Raw genomic sequence first — 22,638 nt, 5'->3', positions numbered from 1 at the left:
TATTTTTTTGTTGTTGTTGCGGTTGTTTAGCTGGCCCAGGCCGGGTTTGAACCTGCCACCTTCGGTGTACCGTAACCACAGTACTACAGGCGCCGAGCCAAACACAGATGTTTTCAACAAACATAGATCAAAGATACAGTATCTGTGGGATGTAAAACCTGTGTATGCGGAGGGCTAACTTCAGATTTGGGGGCATGTGGGGGTTATAGGTGGTGTCCTAGAAGCAGTCCCCTGTGAATACCTATAGATGACTGTATATAGCGGGCAGTCCCTGAGTTACAAATATCTGACTTTGTATAACTCACACTTATGAAGGCTACTACAGTAAGTCCCTGGGTTACAAACATCCCACTGATGTATACAACTTGCACTTATGAATGGAGCTATCACAGGTAATAGGTGAATGTACCTGTTCCAACTTCCAAACAAATTCAACTTAAGAACAAACCTACAGAACTTATCTCATTTGTAACCTGGGGATTGGCTGTATATAAACAAATACAGCAAAATGTTAACAGTAAATCCAAATGAATATAGTGTTCAGAAGTGTGCTTTTTTTGTTTTTGACACAGTTTCAGTATGTCGCCTTTGGTAGAATGCCATGGCATCACAGCTCACAGCAACTTCAAACTCTTGGGCTTAAGTGATTGATTCGCTTGTCTCAGTCTCCCAAGTAGCTGGGATGACAGGCACCGCCACATCTGGCTATTTTTCTTTTTATTGTGGAGGTTGTAGTTGTTGTTGTTTAGCGGGCCTGGGCCAGGTTGGAACCTACTAGTCCCCGTGTATGTGGCTGGTGCCCTAATCACTGAGCTATGGGTGTCGAGCCCAGAATGTGTACTATTTTAAAGAATTGAAAAGTTTATACTAAAAAATGACAGTGGTTAACATTTTCCACAACTTGGAGTTTATAAACTGGTTAAAGCAATGAAATATATGTAAAGAGTAATAGATTCATACTCTAGGAGCTCTTCCTGGGTTCAAACCCCTATTAAATCAAGATTCCATCATTTACCAATGTATTTCTCAAAGCTATTATTTATTCTGTACAAGGTTCCACTGTACATTAGACATTCTACTCTTGCTTACATAGTAAACAAGTGTACACCTGCCCTTGGGCTCAGGTTCACAGGTCTTCCCTGGTGAAGGGTGTCAGGCCAGTAAAACTCAGGGTGTCTTTCTCTGATGCCTCCTCCTCCTGGGAGCACTGAACACTCCAGGCCCCAAGGGGCATAAGCCAGGCCCAGCCACGTGGGTGTGCAAAGGTGCATGGTCCTCCATGCCTGTGCTGAACAGCTTTACTTTGGGACAGCACAGTTTTGTCCAACTACTTAGGGCAAAATCAAGCCCATGGGAAAGACCCATACAACCGAGGCAAGATGTCCCCAAATACCCAAGCTCCAGCTTCCAGGGCAGGACTGAGGACCAGTGCCAGAAGGAGCTGAGGGGAGCATGGGCATCCCTGAGAAACTCGGTCCAAAGGGCCTATGTCTAGGAGGCTCTGAGAAGGGGTTAGGGGTGGTAGGAAGGCCAAGAAGGAAGGGATACTAAGAAGATAATAAATAAAGGTGAGAAGCTCTCGGGATAAGGGGCTATCCTTCAAACAGCTGGGGAGCAGACCAGGGGTGGGGCAGAGGAAGTGGGTGGAAGAACTTGAGACACTATCATCAGAAATACCCTTTCACCTACTTTCTTTTCCTCTTTGCCTTACTGTGGGTGCACAAGCCAGGGGCTAAAGGGACGACCCCTGTCCCTCAGCAGGCTTGAGCCTGGCATTGGGGAAAAGAGAAGAGGCTGAGGGATATTTCAGGGACGGGCAGTTACCCCCTGGTCCCCAAATGCTATAAGGCACAATTCTTGGAGGCAACTAGATTCCATCCAAAATATTAAAAACAAAAAACAAAAAACAAACCCGAAAACCAAAAACTTAGTTTTATATCCCAGGTCTACTGTGGCTGTGCTTGGGGCCTGGCCAACACCCACCTAGCACCACGGGGCTAGCATTAGAAAAGTTGTACTTGAAGAATTAAAAAGAAAGAAAAGGAAGAAAGAGAGTGAAAGAAAAAAAAAAGAAGTGAGAGAGAAAGAAGAAATAAATAAAAAGAACAGAACAGAACCAGTACAACATCCCAGCTGTGAAGAGGTCTGAAGGAGAGCATGTCCAGTCTGAAAACTTTAGGTATGGGAATTAAAAAAAAAAAGTTAGGCTTTTAAAAACCCAAACCGGCTTTTTCCGAAGATGTCCCCTTATCTGTCCCCCTGGAGTTAGCAGCGTCACGAAGGCTCTTGGCTGGGATTTTCACGCCCGGCGGCGATGCTCCCGGCGGGCTCCAGAGGGCGCTGTCCTCCCGGGAGGCGCGGGGCCGCGGGCGACGAGGAGCTTGTCCCGCAGACCGCCGTTGTTTATTACACACAGGAAAAAACCACAAGCTTGAAAATGCAAACAAGAGAAGCCGAGGGAGCGCTGGGCTGACTCCGGGCTCGGCGTCCAGTCGATCTTCCCTGCCGGGCCACGGCCCAGGAGCACCCGGCTCCTTGCTCCAGACCCTGACCAGGCTGCATCAACTCCTGCTCGGCAGCTTTATGTTAGTTTATTTTTCTCTTATTTGTCAGGGTTCTTTTGTTTGTTTTTGATTTTTTTTGTTTTTGTTTTTTTTTTTGTCTTTTAAAAAAACTTAGGGTGTGGGGCCACCGCAGGGAAGGGAGAAAGGACGTAGCTCCTCACTGCTACATACGGGAGGGTGGACTGGCCAATTCGTAGAAGAGGAGATAGGCGTCGCTGGTGCGCACTTGGCTGGAAGACATGGGTGTGACACTGTGGAGAGAGCAGGGGAGCGTCAGAGCCCCAGAGGCGGCCAGCAGGACCTAGGGCTGAGTGGCCACAGAAACTTCCGGCTGGGTCTCTAACCCATCTATCACACCCCTGAGGCTAACCTGGTCTCAGAGAGCCTTGGAAGGGCAGCAGACTCGTGTGTTATGTAGCTTTGTGGCTCTGACCTTTCTGTCCATGCGAGGTGGAAGCCATGCAGACAGAGGAGGTATCGGTGTCTGACAGCTAGGAACCCTGTCAGAGTCCTCTCACCTGGAGTCATTGAAAGTGTGCCATTCGCCTGTCACTGGACTTCGACAGTAGGCTGTATAGTGGCCGCCCATGGTGGTTCCGGAGTGATTGGACACAGCATACAGGTTGTAAACAGCGTGGTCTGAGGAGGAAACACAGGTATCCAGCCTCTGAAGCATTCATCCCTCCCATCCCCTCTCCCTTCCGCATCTTATTTCCAACCTTTCCATAACTCAGGCCACTGGCTTCCCTATATCCCTTTGCCTTCCCCATCGGAATCTTAACGCTTGTGCCCTGATTCTCCCTTCCTGCTGAAAGATACTCACTGGTGTTTTCTGAGGCAAATTCTCTTAAATCCAGGTCTCTTAGTGGGAAATTCACAAATGTTGTGAGCTTGCTGGTTCGTATCCTGGATTCTGAGAACCGCTTCAGATCTAGTATTAGTGTGAGTCAAGGACAGGCAGAGCAAGAACAGAGTCAAATTAAAGGAGACCAAGTTCTAAAAGGGCAACTACACTTTTCTCAGGAAGCAGAAGAGCAAACTACACAAGCAAAGTCTATAAGTTCAGCTTTTTCCTCCTCTGTCCTCCCCACCCTTTGGTCCCTTGTCATTAGTCACCCTCAGAAGTCAAGACCCTGGCCTAATGGATCTGAAGGATACGGAGCACCAAGATCTTTGGGAACCTCTGGATGGAGAACTTCTTTATACATCGTTTTCTGGCTCGGCAGCGGCAGCATGTCTGCAGGACAAGACAGAGTTAGAACTTGTGGGATAGGTCAGTGGGGCCCAAGTTCCCTAACTTCTCGGCTGTATCTGCTGGTTTCAGCATCTTTCCAGACGGGTTTTATGGCAACTCGTACTTGCTGTTACTGAAGGATGACTTACTGGCTTTTCATCACCATCAAGCACATCCTCTTTGGTGAAGAGCCTCATGCAGTCCATTAATGTCACCTCAGGATAACCTCGCTGGGAGAGAAAAAAAGCAAAGATCAGAGGTCAGTGACATGGAAGACAAGAGGGGGAGTTCCAATGGGGGTCAACCAGGATATGTACCTTAGCAATGGGCAGTGACAGGTCCCAGAAGGGATCAAAGACTGTAGAACAGTAACCACAATCAGTACACGTCAGGGAGCTCTTTAGCTGCCCAACAAAGAGATCTGGGGAAGAGAAGGTTGTGAGATGCTGAAATACAGGAAGTGAACACATGGTCTTCTATCTCACTGTACCTTTTTCAGGTTTTTGGACACTAGGTAGAAACAGGGTTTCCTGGGAGAATGAATCTTTTCATGCTCAACTCAGGCAAATGCAGGTAACAGTGAAAGTAGGCTTTCTTCCCATCCAGGCACTTACCCCCAATCCGACTGTCTTCCCGTTCTAGATATTTTCTCCACATCTGTCGCCCTTTCTCGTCATCCCTGGGAAGCATCAAGAGGGAAACAATTGGATCAGAGCTCAAACCATATGTTTAAGGATCTATTGATCTAGATTCTTAATATTCAAAAGTAAAACAGATTATTCCCAAATCATCACTCCCAAAGAAGTAGGCGAAAAAATTCAAATTCACAAAAGTTTTTCTTCCTCACAGCATTCTCCTCTTACTTACGGAAGATGATCGAGGTTCTCAGGGTTGGACTTAGGCCTTGGTGCTACTCGGTTCACCTCGTTATGGAGCCCATCCAGAAGAAAGCGAAGAAACTCCTGAGCATCCTGCTGACTGAACCCAAAGACAAGACAGTGAGCAATACCTGTCCCAAGAACCTGCTCTCGGTGCCACCTACTCTGGGGAGGACATGTCTGCAAGGCCCTTACTTATAGCCAACGAAGCGAGGTGCGTATCTCTGGATCTGGGTCTTGAACTCAGATGGGCTCACCACATCATTGGGGGATGAAGTCCATATGGTCTGGATTAGTTTTGCAAACTCTGGTAGGACAGATAAGATATTTTCAATGAGAAACTCTGAAACTAGGAACCCAATGAAAGTAAGTAAGCAAAGAAATACTAGACGTTATATCTAAAGCCCAACTCCTAGTCAAGAGGGGAAGGAGGCAGTCTATCTCCAGGGGGTTTCTCACCTTCCATGAGGGCTGTGTGTGCACTGCTGCCATGGCTGAGGTCCCGCATGTAGAGTCTCTGGAGGCAATAATCTCTCAACTCCCGGGTGTTGCTCAGGCACTGCAGAATTGAGTTCATGAAGCACTGCAAGAGATAGTCCAGACAATCAGTGGGGGAGAATAGAGCCCTGCCCGGCATCTCCATTACTTAGTACCAAAGGCTCTCTGGTTCATCTACCCAGAACTTAATCTTCTCATAGCCCCAGTTCCTCTTTTTATAAGTGAAAGGACAAAAGTGAGGCAAATCCTCACTACAGGTGACATAATTGGTTATTTACTACAGAGGTGTGCAAAAGGGTGTGGACATATTGGACAGAAGTGGGGAGGAAGTGATGGATGTCCCTGAGAAGCATCCATGAGAGTGGCAAGCTGACAGTTAAATGGGCACCTCCCCTTGAGCAGTATTTCCTACTGTGAGTAGGAAGGGCAGAACCCAGCAATTCTGCGAAACACTAGTCAGGAAAGGCAGGGACTGACCAGCTTAGAGGGTAGGGAGTTAGCAGGGGAAAGTGGCAAGATTGTCCCACTCAGGATAGTAGGGGATGGGTCTGGGAAAGAAGTGGGATAGGAAGAACTCACCGTGTTCCCAAGGTTTCGAAGACCAGCCAGACCCTGGGCACTCTTAGAATTCTGTGAGCAAAGAATACATGGCATGTAAGGCACAGGAAAAGAGGCTGGGCCTGTGCTAGGCTCTCTCATGCAATTCTCTGCCAGCTAGAGCCATGAGCAGCAGCATACATATCATTCTCTCTTCAACCTTAGTTTATGTATCATGTAGGAAAGGACTGAGGCATACTTATTATTTTTAACACATAAGTATTCTTCAGGGCTTTGCTTTCTTTCATTGACTACATATTGACTATGTATTTCCTCCATTTTTTTTGAGACAGAGTCTTTTTATGTTGCTCTTGGTAGGGTGATGTTGCATCACAGCTCACAACAACCTCCAACTCTTGGGCTTAAGTGATTCTCTTGCCTCAGCCTCCCAAGTAGTTGGAACTACCTGTGCCCGGCTATTTTCTTGTTGCAGTCGTCATTGTTGTTTAGCTGGCCCGGGGCCACGCTCGAACTCGCCAGCCCTGGTGCATGTGGTTGGCGCCGAGCCATATTTCCCCCATCTTTACATTATTGTTCTTTCTCCTGCTATAGTGGAGACTAGGAATTCATATGTTTGCACACATTATTTGACTCCTGGCTATATGAAATTTCAAGTTCCAAATCCAGATGCCCTCTCAAATGACCTCTATTTGTATTCCTAGATGCTGTCAAATATATAAAGTTGCTGTTAGAACAGGCTCTTTGGGGAGGTTTTGAAAAGTTAAATGACAAAACACCTGGATCTTCAGCTGGGAAAAACTCAAGCTGGCCTGCCAGAGACAGGTGGAATTCCTTCCAGCTGAGCTCAGCTCCTAAGGGCTGATTAAAGGCTGAGAGAATCCTCCCTGCCTGGCTCAGGTTTCAATAACCTGACCAGCCACTGGCTGAGAATCATTGTGACAGCAGATGGGCTAGCAGAGGTGAGCAGCTGGCTGAAGGTGCCATTCTTGTTCTTGTCCCTATTGTGGAGGCTGGTGAGGGGGTTGGAGAGAGAACAGGTGCTAGAATGAGGACTCTGAGCATTGTTTGTCAAGGTCTCTTGGCTAATGCTGGGCATACCTCCAAGGAGTGAGAAAACCTTCAGACTCAAAGGGTTAAAGAAACAGTGTGCAGATGAGTCTGCCACCCCCTCTCTCAGGGAGGGGACCTGAGTGCAGGCAACTCTGGAACAACACTGGCTGGGGCATGCGTGGGGCCAGCTCAACCCTGATCAGAACAGGAGCCTGAAATAACTCAGCTAAAATTACTCATGCCGTGTGCTGACAGCCTATGAGGCTGTCAGCAGCTCAAAGCCCATGAGGTTGTCAGCTCAAGGGAGGGGGGAGTAGCAGGATGAAGGAGGGCTTTTCTCAAGAACTGCCTTGCCGATCCCACAAGTAAGAGGATCCCTTCCCTGGCCAGTTGTCAGGTCTAGCACTAACAGGTAGGGAAGAAAATATAACCAGAAAGAGAGACCTGGGTTAAGCCTGCAGCTAGGGAAAAAAGCCTATTGGCAGCAGGTGGGGTGTAAGCACCCTTGAAGAACTTGGCCAGGGCTAATAGTATACAGCTCCAAACAACACTTGAATTTTACCTTACTGACACTCTAAACCCTGATGTTCCAGCAAGCGGTCACCACAGAGCTAATTCCTTAGGACAAAGACCTTATTGACATTTTTCAGTAGAACAGGTAAAGGACTTCCCCAGAGCCCATCCACAATGCTGCAGAAGTCCCCATGTTGCCCCTTCAGAGCTAAAGGTTAAAGCTTGCATGGCCATATCAGACTGCCCACTCTTACACCTATTTTTGGCAGTGCTTTAGCTCTTACCCCCCTGCCTCAGACGATATCTGTCTAAGCAGGCTGTAGAAACAAAGCATTCTACCATGGATGACCAGAAAATGTCCACCAAAGCAGGCCCTAAACTGAGAACAGTCACCTAGCACCGGTGGGGGCGATGGAGAAATGGGAAACTGGAGTCATCTGTCTATAGAAGACTCCTGCGGTGTTCTAAAGATGTTGACATTTAGCGCTGACCCAGCAGAGTTAGGGTCAAGAACATTTTATCACCCAAGGTCACTAGTTACAATTCTTGAGGATATAATATTTCTACTGGCCTGGGGAGATGGAGAGGCTCCTTTAAGGCATCATTATGACCTTTTTTTTTTTTTTTTTTTTTTGATAGAGGGTGGTAGCTTTTTCTAAAATTTCCTGAGCTCAAAACCATGGGCCAATTTCTCAGTGCTCTTTGTAGAAGGCTGTGGGTGACAGGAGTTGGGGGGCACCAGTGGAGGGGAGAGCAAGGCTGCACTATGCCCAGCCAGATAGTCTTCTGCCAAGAATAGGAAATCAGGAGCTCCAGGGAAAGTCAGCACTTTCCATTCCAGAGAGGAACAAAATGTCCCCAGGGTGACCTTTCTTACGGGGCAAACAATCCTACAGGGCTGACTGGGGAAGGAGGCTAGAACTGGAGAAGGTGGGAAACCCTGCCCAGGCAGCCTCTTATTCCTGAAGCTACAGAAAGAAATGACTCCAGCTGTTACACCGGGACACATGTGCAAGAGTTGAGAAAGTTTGAACCCAGGGCTTCCTTACATTCAGCCATTATCAAACCTCATTTTGACCCAGTAGCAAGCACTATTCTGAGAGCAGATGCCACCTCCACAATCAGTAAACAGACAGCGTTCATCTTCCAGTGGGCAACTGGGAGCTCAGGAGAGCCCTCCCTGGGTTAATGTGCAGGCAGCATGTGGGCCATAAGAAAAGCTGATGGACCTTTGTGTCTTTGCACTTAAGACCCCAGTGGAGGGCTTTCCTGCTTACTTCACCTGTGTGGTGAGGGTCAGCCAAGAATCCTGGCTGCAGCCAAGAAGCCTGGTGTGGCCCTGGCACGGGGCAGGGCACGCACTGCCAACACGGGAGCTGGTGCCTGTTACATAAGACCTGTCAAGCTCTGGCCCCTCTCCCTTCTCCTAGGGGTGGTGCCCAGCCTGAGCCCCAGCATAACTCTGGGGTAGCTACTTCCATTGAGGGATCCATCACCCATTTCACAGAACTGGAGAGGGGCAGGAAGAAAAGGGCAGTTGCCCTCTTTCACCTGTCTGCAACTCCTCTGCCCTTCACAGGGTCAAAAGACCCCTATCACCAACCCTTGGGAGAGGGCCCTTTGGGGTACAGAGAAGAGAAGGCGGCCCCTTTCTGACCAGCCTTTCTTGCTGGGGTTTGGCCTTGGAGGAGTCTCCACGGGCAGAGTCCAGCATGCTGCCCTCACACACCTACCGAGACCCAGTCAAGGTTACGCTTTCTTGCACCTGTCCTGATAGGTGCCTGTAATTAAGAGGCCAAGAGCCACCTGGTGCTGGGATCACAGAGGAGAGGGGAAGTGGGACTAAAGGAGTGGGACCTCAACAAGGGGAGGGGACTGCGAATAAGCGTGCGATCACCTGGGGAGGGGGCATTCCTTGCCAGGAGACCCTGGGAAAGGAGGGGTGGGGGCTGGGAAGAATCCGCCCCCGCGCTGAGGGGCGCGTGGCGGGCCGGCGGGGTCCAGGGAGGAGACGGGACCCCAGGCTGTCTGCGTGGGGGTCCCAGAAAAGGGCCCGCGTACCTTGGCTTTGTTGAGCAGGAGCCCCACGAAGGTGGAGAGCAGCAAGGACGGGGAGAGAGGGGAGCGCGGCCGCAGCTCCTTGGCGAGGGTGGGAAAGGGGGCGGCGGGGGGCTCCTCGGGCAGGGTCACGGTATACGAGGTGCGCATGCTGGGGGTCGGGTGGCAGGCACCGCTTCACGCCTAACGTTGGCAAAGGGGCGCGGGAGGTGGGGGGAGTGCCCGCGCGGTGCCACAGCCCGGATGCCAAGGCTGGCGAGGGCGCCACAGGACACTCTCGGTGGCGTCCGGCGGTAACCGTTACGGCGGGGCCCGGCCGCGCGCTCCTCCGCCTCAACCTCCCCGGCGCGCACCGCCAACCGTCAGAGCCTGGCTCTCACGCTCCCGCAGACTGGCAGCCTAGCCGGCGCCTCGGGCCCCGCGACGTCAGCCAGGGGGCGGGGCAAGGACCGCAGCCCCGCCCCGCCCCGCCTCCGTCCCGCCCCCGGACCCGGCACGCGGACCTGAGCAAGGCTGCAGGGACCGCTCCCCCGCGCCTCCGGTCGGTCTCCTCCCCCACGCCCCGGTGCTCCTCAGGCCGCTGACCCCCAGCCAGGCCAGCTCGCAGAGCAGGCAGGACTGAAGCCCCGAGGTCCAAGCTGGCCTTGGGTTGGGGTTCAGGAGAAATGATCCTTGGGCCCCCCGCAGAGGACACTTCCCCGAGACCAAATGTCAACCGGGTGAGCTTCCCCCAAGGCAGCAAACAATTCCTAACTTTGATAACCTGATGAAAGCTCTGTATTCTCTTTAGGGCAAAATGCGCATATTCACAAATTTTGTCTGGCAGTCAGCAGAGACTCAGGTCTTCCTGAAGCTTACTGTCCACATAGCCCATGGAGGTGGATGGGCCCAGGTTAAGAAGATGGATTTCCATTGCCTCAGGACTGAGCTCACCTCATACCTCCAGCCCTAGTTGCACTCATAATTAAGAAAGGCAGTGCTCATATTCTGAAGGATAATAGGTCCCTGTCCCTTTTGTCAAGAACCTTTAATGGCTTCTAACCAATTACCCAGCTCTGTCCTTCACAGAATCTCAAATTTGACTTGCTTTTGCTAAGTGGGGAGAAAGTAAGAGGGGAAACAGGGGTTCAGCTGGTGTGGGGGTGAATGTCTACTCTTACCCTAAGCACTGCAATGCTTGAGGGTCAGGGGTCTTTGGGTTTTACTTCTGATGTTCTGCCCCTTCACCTAACAGGGAAGCACACGAATCTGCCTAGAGAAAGTATCTTGTTTGGAGCTTGCTGGCTATTTTTAGCCAATATTTTTAGCATTTAAAAATACCCTGAGAGGCAGCAGTGTATGCTGTTACTCATCTGTGGGCTCCTTCTGTTCCTTCTGGTGTGCTCATCCCCACATGTACAGGCGCACTGCACACATGACCACAGCCACATGGGGAATGTGTCTGGGACACATGTATGGGCTGTACCCTCGCTATCCACAAAGCAGCAATTTCCAGCTAATCAAAGGGGAGTGGGAACCGTCACCTCCTCCCTTTCGCTTTACTGGCAGTGGTGAGGGAGGCTGCAGGAGGTAAGAGCAGCAGGGTGGGCATGTTAGGAGGGGCCATCTCTATAGACCCTGTTCTCACCCAGACTCTGACCCAACCTGAACCCGGGATAAGAAAGTGTCTTTCTTTCTAGCTACACCCTTTCAAGCCGGCCCTACACCGTCAGCGGCAATGTTTGCTTCTGATCACAACTGAAAGTTGCCCTGAAACAACTAGAGAACATGTCTCTTGCATCCAGTCCAGAAGCCTCAGGTACCCTGTCTGTGAGGCTGTCTGTCCATACCCCTTCCATTGTCACCACCCTCACCGTCCTCTGACTCCTGCTCTTAGCCTCTGCTTAACAAACAAAACGGCCACTCGTGAAGTACTTATTAGATGCCAGGCACTGGGCTAAGGGCTTTATATATATTATCCCAATTAATTTCCATAATAACACCATGATGTGCTAACTATTAACTCTTTTTATAGATGAAGGACCTTAAGCCCAGAGAGGTCACGGGTTTTATCTTACAGCAAAACCCATGCTTTTAACAACTACTAGGAAATCCTGGGATGCTCTTCTTTTCTGCCAATTACTTACTTGCAAATTGTGCTCAAAACTTTCATCTTCCACAAAATCTTTCCTGATGAACTCCACCTAGCTCTAAACACCCCATTATTGCATATCCCCAGTCTGTCAGCATGAGCAGTATTAATTTATCTTCATATGTTTATTTTCATTTCGTAAGTGTCTCTAAGACTTTTGTAAATGGTCTTAGACTGTGGGCAGCTTGTTTTGGTTGTGCCGGCACACTGAAAGCTCCTCAAGAGCAGGCTTGTGGGTTCTCTTAGTGGATCCTTAATAGGTGGTGCTGATATTTTCCCTAAAGGCGGCAGACCAGGCTCTGCCAGGAATCCTGGAAATCCCACTGAGCCTCAGAGGGTGGAGTATGAATCTGGTTTTGCATATTAAGCAAGCCCACTAGGGGAGCGGAGGGTGGGAAGGGCATGGCCCAAGAGGTACTCACCCACTGGCATTTGACCTGTCTCTGCATGAGAGTACAGAGCTTTCATTGCTTTGTCCTAGTATGTAAGCATTCCCGCTCCTCTTCCCTGGACATCTTGGCATTTTGCCAGCTTGCTATCCCTCTTTCCTGGGATGCAGGAACTTAGGGTGTTGCTGGGAACAGGGAGGCCTGGACTGGGAAAACTCTAGCACGACAGCACTTTAGGGAGGTCTGCGGTAAAGGGAAAGAACTCACATAGGGTCCAGTCCCATCAAGCAGGTCTGCCTGCTGCAGGACAAAGCCCACAGAGAACTGTGGCCCATTTCTCAATTAGCCAGGTCCCTAGGAGACCCTGTCTCCTCAGTGCCCTTTCTCGAAATGGAATGGGTACAAAAGATATAGTCTTCTAGCGTCTCAGTCTGGCTCTGGCTCCGTGACACTCTGTGCCTCCGATGCTCTGAGCTAATCTGAGCTGGGCTCATTCTTATTGCCGGAGACCGCCATTTCTGAGCTTGGGCTCAGCCTGCCTCTCATGGAGGAAAAGTTGTTTTCGTCACTTTATATCCCTCCTGGCATGAGATGGAGTAAAATAAAGTCAGAGCTAGCTGTGTGAGGGCAGGGACTGAGAGGATCCTGCCTCCCTCAGATCTGAGTGGGAAGCTTGGTCCAGAGTTAGAGGACACCGCTCCGGCTTAGGCAAATGTCTCAAGGCTCGGCTCCCAGAATATGCCTGCTATTACCACTGCATAGGGACAGAACAGTGGCCTGATTGACAGATGGTTTAAAGGGTAGGGGCTCTGAGTCCTTTTTAGGGGTTAGGCTCTCAGCCCACAGTGCTTCTTGGAGAGAGAGGATTAACCCATCCTCCCCACTGTCTGCAGGAAGCTTCCCTGGATGACTTGGACCCCAAGAAGTCAAAGCTTTCTATTTCTTTGAGCTCCAGGCAGCCTGGCCTGAACCAACTGGATTACAGAGGCCTGCTAACACATTTCCCTCGCTTGCATATACCTGTCTGAGGTACCAGTTTTATGTATCCACTGAGGTAAGAGGGTGCCAGGGGCCACGTGTACAGCTCTGGGCTCTGAACATGATGTTCATTTCTGAAGCTGGTGGTCAGTGGAGCGGCTCCCCCAGGGGCAAGGAACATTTTGCCAGGCTTGGATTAACTTCTGCATTGCTGAGCCCCGCCCCAGCACCACATTAACTCATGGAGACATCCTGGAGAGGGGGTGGAGGAGGAGGAGGAGGCAGGAGGCCGGCACTGATTGAGAAATTGAGCCTGAGTAAGGCAGCACCAAGGTTACCAGCCAGGGTACAGCCCTTAGCCATCTCGAGGGAGCCATCAGTGTCATGCTGATTGTCAAACCACAAACTGACTGCCTTTTCCTTCTTAGCACCTAGTACTACTCCTGGCCATGGAAACCCTCTGGCTTAAGGTCTCTGAGGGACCTTTTCTCATGTTGTCAACATGGATTCAAGATCTCTGGAAGTTCAGCCTCTTCAGGGTGGCTGAGTGAGCCTGGCATGGGAGTGGGTGAGGACAGGCCCTAGGGTCTCAGGCTGCCAAGCTGGGCAAAACGAGAGCAGGGATGCAGTCCAGCGTGGCTAAGTAAACACAATGAGAGGCAAGGGACAGGAGAGGAAGGTCACACTTCTCACCCAGGAGCTCTGGGGCAGCCCCTGCTATCCTCAGCTTGTTCTCTTTAGAGTAACCTCCACTCACTGCAGGGCAGCATTCGAGTCCAAAGTCCCACCGGAGAGAGAAATCACATGACCTCAGCTTATATAATCTCCCTGTCACTGAACAGCTGGAACCCAAGGCTTCAGAAGATGAGTCAGCAGCCCCAGTGCAAGTAGGACCCAGATACTCAGGTTCCCAGACCCTTTGCTTTAGAACAGATCCTAGAGCAGAGAGCAAGGGTGTATAAAGGATGGGTGGGGAGGAGGCTGGTCTAGACTCCGGGCCCAGGTCCCTGGCTCTGCCTCTGGGGTGCAGGTGCCCAGCCTGCTGACTGTATTCTGGAGGGCTCTGGGCCAATCCCTGGCTCTTCTTCGTGAGAGGAGAGGGTAACCTGGGCAGGGCGGAGTGAGGGCTGGGCTGAGGCCAGTGGGCAGAATGCCAGGGCTAGGGAGGGAGCAGCTGGAGGGGTGGAGCGGAGGAGGATTAGGAAGGATTGTAGGGGTTAAAGCACAGCCCTGGCAGGGCTCAGTGGGAACAGCTTGTCCTTCCATAGGCCCTGGGAACAGGAGAGGTGGGGCAGGAACAGGAGAGGTGGGGCAGAGAGGGAGATGACAGGGTTGGGTACTTTGGCTTCTGGCTTTCTGCAAGGCTGAGCCACCTGGGCTGGCTTGCAGTCCCCACTGGGGGTAGTGAAAGCTTTTTCTCCCACCATCACTATCCCTTCTCTCAGACTGCATTTTAAGCAGAAGCTGGAGCCTCAGGGCAGGCCCTCATTATCCAAATGCTGAGCTACCCTGCCTGTGGACTGATGATTTGTTGGTGCTTACGCAAGCATGGGATGGGGTTATTCAGAATTCATGTGGCCCCCTCTCCCGCCCCTGCCAGTTCTTCCCTCATGCTCAGCTGAGTATGTGATATTCCAAGTTCATGTTGGCTGTTACTGTTAAAGAGGCAAATGAGACTTGGTTAGAACTGTTCTTTACCCTGGTCAGGGCCTGCTTTTGGCCTCCCTTTATGAATGCCAACTGTGGTTCAAGTCAGGCACCCTGAGAGCCCCCTCGGCCACAGGATCACAGGATGTACTTTCTCACCTCTGTTCCTTCCATAGGGGGCCCTTCCCCAGTCTAGTCATCTGCCAAGTGTCCCCTTTCTATCAGCTTCCCCTCCCTTAGGTTTTTTTCTTTCTTTCTTTTTTTTTAAGATAGTCTTGCTCTGTCACCTGGGCTAGAGGACAGTGGTGTCGCTGTAGCTCACTGCACCCTCAAACTCCTGGGCTAAAGTGGTCCTCCTGCCTCAGCCTCCTGAGTAGCTAGGACTCAGTTGCTATCATGCCTAGCTAATTTTTCTGGGTTTTGTAGAGACAGGGGGCTTGCTCTTGCTCAGGCTGGCTTCAAACTCTTGGCCTCAAAGCAATCTTTCTGCTTTGGCTTCCAAAGTCCCAAACGCACCCCCTCCCCCGCAAGTTTAAATGAACTTATCTATAGGATTTTACTGCTTTTAGCATCCTCCACATTATTTGCTTTGAGCCTCATGGCATCCCTGTGAGGTGGGCAGGGCAGGTGTAATCACTCCCTTTTATACAAGAGAAAGTACAGCCCAGCTGATAGGTGTCCAAGGTTAAAGAGGCAAACTGTACCTTTCCCTGATCACGAGCAGCCCGTCCTAGCCTCACATGACCTCCTCCCTTTCCTTACACTCAAATGACCTCCTCTCTTTCATACCGTCTACGACACTTAAAAACACCCTGGGCTGTCTCTTGTTGCAACTATTTAAGAACCTGCTTTTCCTCCAGTGAATTGTGAATGCATCGGGGAAAGGCACCATGGCCTGCACATCTCTTGCCTCCCAGAGCATGTGGAAGAGTGCAAGGAGGACTGACATCTACAGAGCACTTGCAACTTGCCAGCCACTTCCACGCAATTCCCTTCTGATTCCTCACAGTCATCTATGAAGAGGGAACTGTGATCATTCATTTCACAGAGGAGGTTCAGAAGTTAAGGAACCTATCTGAGGTTCTGCTGCTAGTAAGCTGAGCACTGTAAATGAATGAATTAGAAGGTAAGATCCTCAAATGGAAATCTGAAAAGAAGCTATACCTGGTTTTAGAAAGAATGGGCGCAGGCCCCCTGAGCAGGGTTGCTCTTACCTCAGCCAGATGCAGTTAGCTCCAGAAAGTAAGGATGAGAAGGGTGAGATTAAATAAAGGTCTTATGCCATTGACCCCTGAGAGGCCTTTCCTGGTTAGCAGTATCTTTTGAGCATGAGCTCAGAGAGAGACACTAGCTCAACAGCAGGGCCTTCCTGGCTACTTAAGAGTGTGGGGAATTGCTGTTGGATGAGAGTGGCAATCTGCTACTTCTCTGAGGTCCTCTCAAACTCCCCTCACCTTGGAGGTGGGGGTGGGGCTAGGGTATCTCCGTTGGAGGGGTGGACAGCAGCAGACTCAAGGGACACTTGTGTGGGAAGGAGGCAGATTTCCAGTGGAATCTGACCCCTAGTAAAGAAGGACCCTGCTCTCAGGATTGGGGCTGAGGATGGCTCCATAGTTTTGTGTGTGGCAAGGTGGTTTTTAAACCTCAGCATGCTTAAAGATCACTTGAAGAGTTTGTAAAAAGTACAGATTTCCAAGCACTGTCCTGAAACAGTTTGATCCAGCAGGTCTGGGTAAATCCTTAAGCGCTGCAGGTGGTTCTGATACAGGCAGTCTGCAGACTCCACCTGCTTACCAGAAAGAACCTTTCTCTTCTAAGCAAAAGGAGGGAGCCCCTCAGAGGCTTCTAGGACCCAACCCCTCCACAGAGAGTGGCTTTCTATTTGCCCCCAGGATGAATAATACCAGGCATGCCCAAGTGACTCTTGCTGCACCCCAAGCATGGCACAGTGCCCCTTAAAAACATATTTCTCTCCCACGCCAGCTCTGTTATGACACAAATCTATTCCCCCACATCTTTCTACACTAGTTGTCCAGGGCAGTCAACCCTGCCTTGTCAGGGTCTGAATGTCCTGGGAGGTACCAGCTTTTTTAATCTCCCATGGCACTACTTCACAGATGGCCCGGCAAGGCAGAGACTCTCTATGTGATCAAAGTTGTCTCCTCAAGACCTTTAGTTACAACAAGCTTCAAGGTCTATGACTCAATGACCTGCCCCTGTTCCATTTGTCTGGATAAGCTCTAAGCAGCAATTTTTTTTTGCTGTGGCACAGTGTTTGTTTCCAAAAGGCACATGCCCAAGGAGTAGAGAGGGGTACAGAAGGTAGTGGAGGAGACATAGCACCCAACCCTCCTGCCTGCTTGCCTGTCCACCTGTCCATCCTTCCATCCACCCATCCACTCATCCATCTATCCATCAACCCACCCACCTATTTATCTATGCAATGTGTAGGTCAGCTGAGTTCCGTGCCATACAAGGCACATGGTGAGGGATCTAGAGATACGATTTCTTTCTCATCCTCTGAGAGTTTTCCACCTGATGGGTGCACTCCTAACTACAGAAAAGGCAGAATGTAGTTAGTTCCCCAGGAAAGATGTGTTCAAGGATTAGATGCAAGCTAAGGCCAGGCCAATCCTTGATCAGTCTCCAGCAGAGCCTCTTCCCTCATTCCAGCCATGAAAGTACTGGAATATAGAGCTATTGAATTGTCTCAAGCCCTAGACAAACATTTCTCCACGATTCTTTCCCAAGACACATCATAAGTACTGCTGCTCACACATCCTGGTCCTGAGCATAACAGTATCAATCAGAGGGGAGCCCCTCTTCCTCTCATGGCCCAGGGCTGGGGAATAAAGCCTGAGCAGAAGAGATGCAATGACGGCAAAGAGGCCTTTCTTGTCACAGGGAGTGCTGGTGGTGTGGGGGCCCCAGCATCCAGCCCAGGATGGGGCAGGGCCTGTGGGAGACCCTGGCAAGTTGAGTGGAAAGGGAGAGGATGAGACCAGCAGTGTATGTGAGGGTAGCTGAGCATTCCTGAGAACACTGTGGACTGTTGAGTGCACAGGTCCTGAGTGGGCTTCCTGGGGACAGCAGCAAAGCCCCTCTCCTCAGCATGGAACCTCAAGGGCACTAGACATGCCAGACCTGACTACCCTCGCCTTTCCACACCAGGGCTGCAGAAGTAGCGGTGCTGCCATCTACCATCTTGCAGGTGGGGGATCCTACCCTTAACCTGGCTCTTTTACAGCAGTGGCTGTCTCCCCAGCCCATCACCGGTCCCCAAGGGTAAACTCACCATGGTGTCTCGCCCTGGGGAGCTGGAGCGGCTGGGCCCAGGGGCCTGGCCCTTGCCCTTCTCCCACAGTGTGTATCGGCCAATGGGTCGGTAGGTGGGGCTGAGGACTTCAGGGACTCGTGAGGGAGGAGGCTGGGTGGGCACCTGAGGTGCACTGCCCTTGCGACCATAGTTCTCCAGGTAGTCGGCCAGGTACTCAGGGCGGTTGGCGGCCTGGTAGAGCCCCTGCAGGGCGCAGAGCTCCTTCCGTGTGCGTGCTAGCATGGGGCTGCGCCCCAGGTTCCCAGGGTCTATCCGGTAGCTGTCTGAGGTGCGGAGGCTGGAGAAATCCCGGGCCAGGTCTGCTTGGCTGTCCGACTTCTTCTGGCCCAGGGTCACCCCCTGGTCACGGACACTCATGGGCAGGTAGCTGAGGCAGTTGTTAGTCACTCCATAAGGGAATCCACTGCCTCCACTGAGGCCACTGCCTGAAGGCCGCTCAGTGCTACGCGTCTGGCTCTCTGCTCGCTTACCACCCCCCATGATGTCAGGTCTGAGCAGGGTGCGGCCTCGCTCGTAGTCCAGGATGGAGGAAGGGCCATAGGTGCGGGGACGGGTGAGGAGGCTGGTTGGGGGGGCTGGCTTGAAACCAAGCTTTTCCTTCTCCAGGAAGGAGGCGGCCAGGTTGGCCCCATAGGAGGAGGGGGTGTAGGTGCCATAGCCCGATTTGGCGTAAGGGGCATCTGTGTAGCGGGCTGATTCCGTGTAGCGCTTCAGGGTGGAGGAGAGCTGGGACATCCTTCAGGGCGGCACTCAGTGGGGACTGGGAGCCTCATGGGCTGAAAGATAAAGAAAGCAGTCATTAGAGGGCTCTGTCAAGTGTCAGGCTCCCACGTGCCTGTTCCCTGTCCCAGCTGGGCCAGAACCTCACAGCTTACCAGGGGCCACCCTGTCCATTTCCACCTGATGCTGGCTGGCCACTGAGAAGCACACGTATGGACACATGGACTCATATGGGCTCACACGTGCCTGTGCATTCACACCTCACAGAAATCAGTCTCAGCACATCCTGGCTACTCCAAGTACTCCCCTCAGAGACCCAAATAAGCAAGCAGTGGTTGCCTGACCTCTGCAATCCCCCAAGCTATGCACTGTCTTCCAGCCCAAATTCTGTCTGGGTCCTCTTGGCATATGCAGAAACTCTTGCGTTGAGGGCTACCTCGGCCCCCAGCCCCAGGACTGAGAAGGCTGGATATTACAAGAATTAAGGGTACTTCCTTCCCTTCTGACTTAGGTGACCAGGAGTCTTTTGAGAATCATAGACTGTCTGCCTGGAAAGGTCTGAAGACCATTTAGGCAGATCCTTCATGAGGAAAAGGATGCTTATGGGTAATGGGAAGGTTGATGGGCAGGGGAGGCAGTGAGTGAGCATTTGGCAGAGAGGAAGGAGGCTAGAACTCCATCTCCAGACATATCTGAGGGCTCTTCCCTGGACACAGGCACCTGCTACATGGTCTAAGGTAGGGGGGACCTGTGTGTGGTACACATCCTCTTCACTGAGCTAAGTCTTCTGTTCTGAGTTAGGGCCCTGTGGTTGCCCAGGGGTTCCCCCATCAACAGGGCTCCCAAATTGTTCTTGGCAATACTTCACTTGTGTAAAGGTGGCCCCCTAGAGTCCAAAATACTGCACTGCAGGTGGCACTCCCAGGCCCTCCAAGTTCTTGTAGCTGGGTTGGGTCTGGTGATCACAGAAATTGCTGAATGTAGAACTTGGAGGGCCCTAGAGAATCATGCATCTTAACCTCTCTGTTTTAGAGGTGCTGATTTGCCCATGGTCACACACTAGGAGAGCCAGGGTTGGAATCCAGGTCTTTCAGAGTCCTGCCCAAAGCTCTTTCCACTTAACCTTAAGGCACTATGTGCCATCAAATGTAGACTCAATTGGGGACCCCTAGAATCCTTCTATTAGTCTAAATATGCAGGATTTTTCTAGTAGAGCTGGAGTGGCAAAGGCCCTTTGGAGAGGGGAGCAAATAGAAGCAGGCCCCTTTCCTTGAAGGCCTCAGGGGCTCTTGGGGGAGCTCCCTAGGGGGACAGAGGCAGAGCCATCCAGGACTCTCCGACTAGTATGACTCATCTGTTGACAGACTAGCTGGGAAATTTTACACTAATCATTTAACCGTTCTGAGCCTCAACTTCCTCACGTGTAAATGAGTATAATAATCACACTATTCCTACCTCATGGGGTGGTTGTGAAGAATAAATGAGATAATAACCCGTGAAAGGGTTCTGCAGTGACAGTGGTTATTATATCCTTCCCCAGTCCCTGCCCACAGCCTGGCTCCTCCCTTTGTAGGTCTATAATAATGTCAGAGCTGTCTGTCTCCCGTCTGGCTGGCCTCTGACCTCAGCCCAGGGTCCCAGGCTTCCTCTGAATCCCCTTTCAAGATAAGCAGGCAGGGGGCAGACATGTAGCTGTTGAGCAGCACTGGCTTGGGCAGCCCACAGCCTCCCCTAAACTAGCAACTCAGCCCATCAGGGCAGAGAGAAGTTGATTCCAAGCCCCAAATACTGAGGACTTGGGAGAAAACTCTAGAACTCCAGTCCATGTAAGGCTTGGGTGTAGGGAAGGGATAGGAGATGAGCAGGTGGGAACTTCCATACAGGCTTCAGAACAGTGCTCCTTGATCCTCCCAGAGACCTCCAGCAATCTGCAGTCCAGACTGGCATCAGAAAGGCCTGATCCAGTTTACTGTCTACCCTTTTCCCACATTGGTACAGGGACCCCCCACCCCCACCCCTTCATGTATACTCCTTTGCCCATTTAGCTCCCACCTCACAGCTTTCACTGCTTCCTAAGAGAAGATAACTGGGGGGTGACCTCATGCAGGGTTAGAGGGAAACCACAGGGAGAGGCAGACAGAGGGATGGGGTAGGGGTGGAGAGACAGACAGAGGTACGGGGTAGGGGTGGGGAGTTCAGTGCTGCTCTATTTCGCTTTGGAGAACTGCATCAATAATGCAAAGTCAAAGAGACTCCAGGTCTCAAGAGCTGGGTTCTGGGACACCCGGCAGAGCAGCCAATCAGATATGACCTACTCCAGGGTATGAGCTCATGGCTCCTCCCCCCTGCCCTCCCCCACACTAAGGCTCCCAGGGAATTGGTATTCTGCTTGCAGTGCCCCAAGCCTGTGACCTCTCCTAGCCCTGCTGATGAAGCAGAAGTGTTGGGGCCAACCAAGGTACAGCAGACAGGGTAGACAGCCCTGGAAGGCTTGGGGGTGGAGGAGCAGCCACACCTCTGGCCCAAAGAATCCCAAGAAGGGTTCCCAGATCCCCATTCTTCTGTCTGCTCCATTCTGGCAACTGCCCGATCTCCCCCCCAGCAGCCCCAGAAGTGGTGATGTCACTAACACCGCTTGGAAGCTTTGACATCTGGGCTTACAGTTTCCATATCTCGCGCAGGGGTCTCTATTTGGGCTGTGGCCTTTCACATCTGTTCCCTCCCCCAACACCTATTTTCACTCTTGAAGATCCCAGCACCTTTCAGGTGGGAACACAGCCTGAAAGCCATTACCTGGCGCAGCTGTTCCTGGAGGCTTCAGAATGCACCCTGGGCTGGAGAGTGGGCTGGGGCCTGGGTCGTAGCCTTGCTGCGCAAGACAGGGACAGGACGGGCACTCACATGGCTTCGAGTCTCCCTGTTGCCACAGGAACGGCCTGAACTGAATGGCCCTTTCATGGGGCAGTGGGAGGCAAGCCTATTGGCTGGCATCCCCCATACCCCTCCCTGCCCAGTGTGGGGCCCCTGCTGCCCTGCTTCTTTTACTGTTTACCCAGAGCTGGCAAGTATAGGCACGCAGATCCAGGCAGCTCCTTCCCAGGTGCTGCCACCTTGGACAATGGGGGCAGTCCCTTGCCAAGCTCCTCCTCCATGCCATCTTCACTGAGGTGCCCCCCTCTTCATGTCAGAGATTCCCCAGCATGTTGCTCAGTTTCCCCCTCTTGGGAGGTGAGCAGCATTTCTCTGCACAGAGGCGCTCAGCTTCCTGTCAGGACATCTGAGCCAAGCGGCCATCATCCCAGCCAGCTAGTGCTGAGCACCTATGGACCAGGCACCCAGAGCTGAGTACTTCACATGTAGCTTCTGATTGCATCTTCTCAGCAGCCTTACACCAGCACTTAACCGGCCTTGCCACGTGCCTGGCATTCTTTTAAGTGGGATTCATACACAGAGTGTCCCAAAAGTCTTAGTGCAAGGTTAAGCTTGAGTTCTTTCAGACATATAAATGCTTCAAGCTTATAAACATCATTGGAAGGATTACATTATTTAAATTCAATTAAAAATTTTAAAAACTTCACAATTCAAAAAATAAATATACAAGAAATTTACTAGCGAAACATTCTCTTTGTTTTGAGATGCGGTCTTGCTGTGTTGCCTTGGCTGGTCTCGAACTCCTGGGCTCTAGCTTGAGATCCTTCTGCCTCAGTTTCCCAAGTATCTGAGATTATAGGTGTGTGCCATCAGGCCTGGCATAAATAGTGACACTTTGAAATAAAGTTTTTAGCATTCATATTTCTGAAGTTATTAAAGCTTAAAACTGCAGTGAGCCTTGGGACACAATGTATTAACCTACCTAATCCTCCCCACCACACTAAGCAGGAGGGGCTAAGATGATGCCCATTTGCATGTGAGAATAAATACTGGGGATCCTGGGAGTGATGTAGATTTCCCAAAATCACTCGGGGAGCAGTGGCAGGGGTAGGATCTGTGCTCTGTCCCCTACAGCCAGCCTAAAGCCAAGCCTGGTACACATCAGGGACCCTCCAGGGGCTAAGACAGGGTTGGAGACCTGTGGGCTGAGGG

At 51.3% G+C, this 22,638-nt stretch overlaps 1 protein-coding gene and 1 long non-coding RNA gene across 3 annotated transcripts; one reads left to right on the top strand and one right to left on the bottom strand.

Moving 5' to 3' along the window:
- Positions 1-1,020: 1,020 nt before the first annotated feature.
- USP2 (ubiquitin specific peptidase 2) lies at positions 1,021-18,570 on the bottom strand. Of its 2 annotated transcripts, none has more exons than XM_023517324.1 (12): positions 17,794-18,570; positions 5,754-5,804; positions 5,136-5,259; positions 4,872-4,983; positions 4,666-4,776; positions 4,413-4,477; positions 4,116-4,219; positions 3,948-4,028; positions 3,723-3,801; positions 3,388-3,495; positions 3,083-3,203; positions 1,021-2,815 (listed from the first exon to the last, which is right to left on the bottom strand). In XM_023517324.1, exons 1-12 carry the CDS (start codon positions 18,568-18,570, stop codon positions 2,728-2,730), a joined length of 1,821 nt encoding a protein of 606 aa, XP_023373092.1. In that variant the 3' UTR covers positions 1,021-2,727. The 2 variants fall into 2 exon arrangements, with proteins under 2 accessions (XP_023373092.1, XP_012665061.1); XM_012809607.2 differs by lacking the exon at positions 17,794-18,570 and adding an exon at positions 9,357-9,713.
- Positions 9,954-14,001, top strand: LOC111727482. The gene is made up of 3 exons (XR_002775036.1): positions 9,954-10,072; positions 11,033-11,151; positions 12,767-14,001. It is a non-coding gene; the product is annotated as an uncharacterized LOC111727482 (long non-coding RNA).
- Positions 18,571-22,638: the final 4,068 nt, after the last annotated feature.

Source organism: Otolemur garnettii, unplaced genomic scaffold (genome assembly GCF_000181295.1).
Source record: "Otolemur garnettii isolate 467f Iridium unplaced genomic scaffold, OtoGar3 scaffold00108, whole genome shotgun sequence".
NCBI classification, from domain to species: domain Eukaryota; kingdom Metazoa; phylum Chordata; class Mammalia; order Primates; family Galagidae; genus Otolemur; species Otolemur garnettii.
The sequence above is the reverse complement of the archived record's forward strand: the minus strand, read 5'-3'. Positions and strand labels throughout refer to the sequence as shown.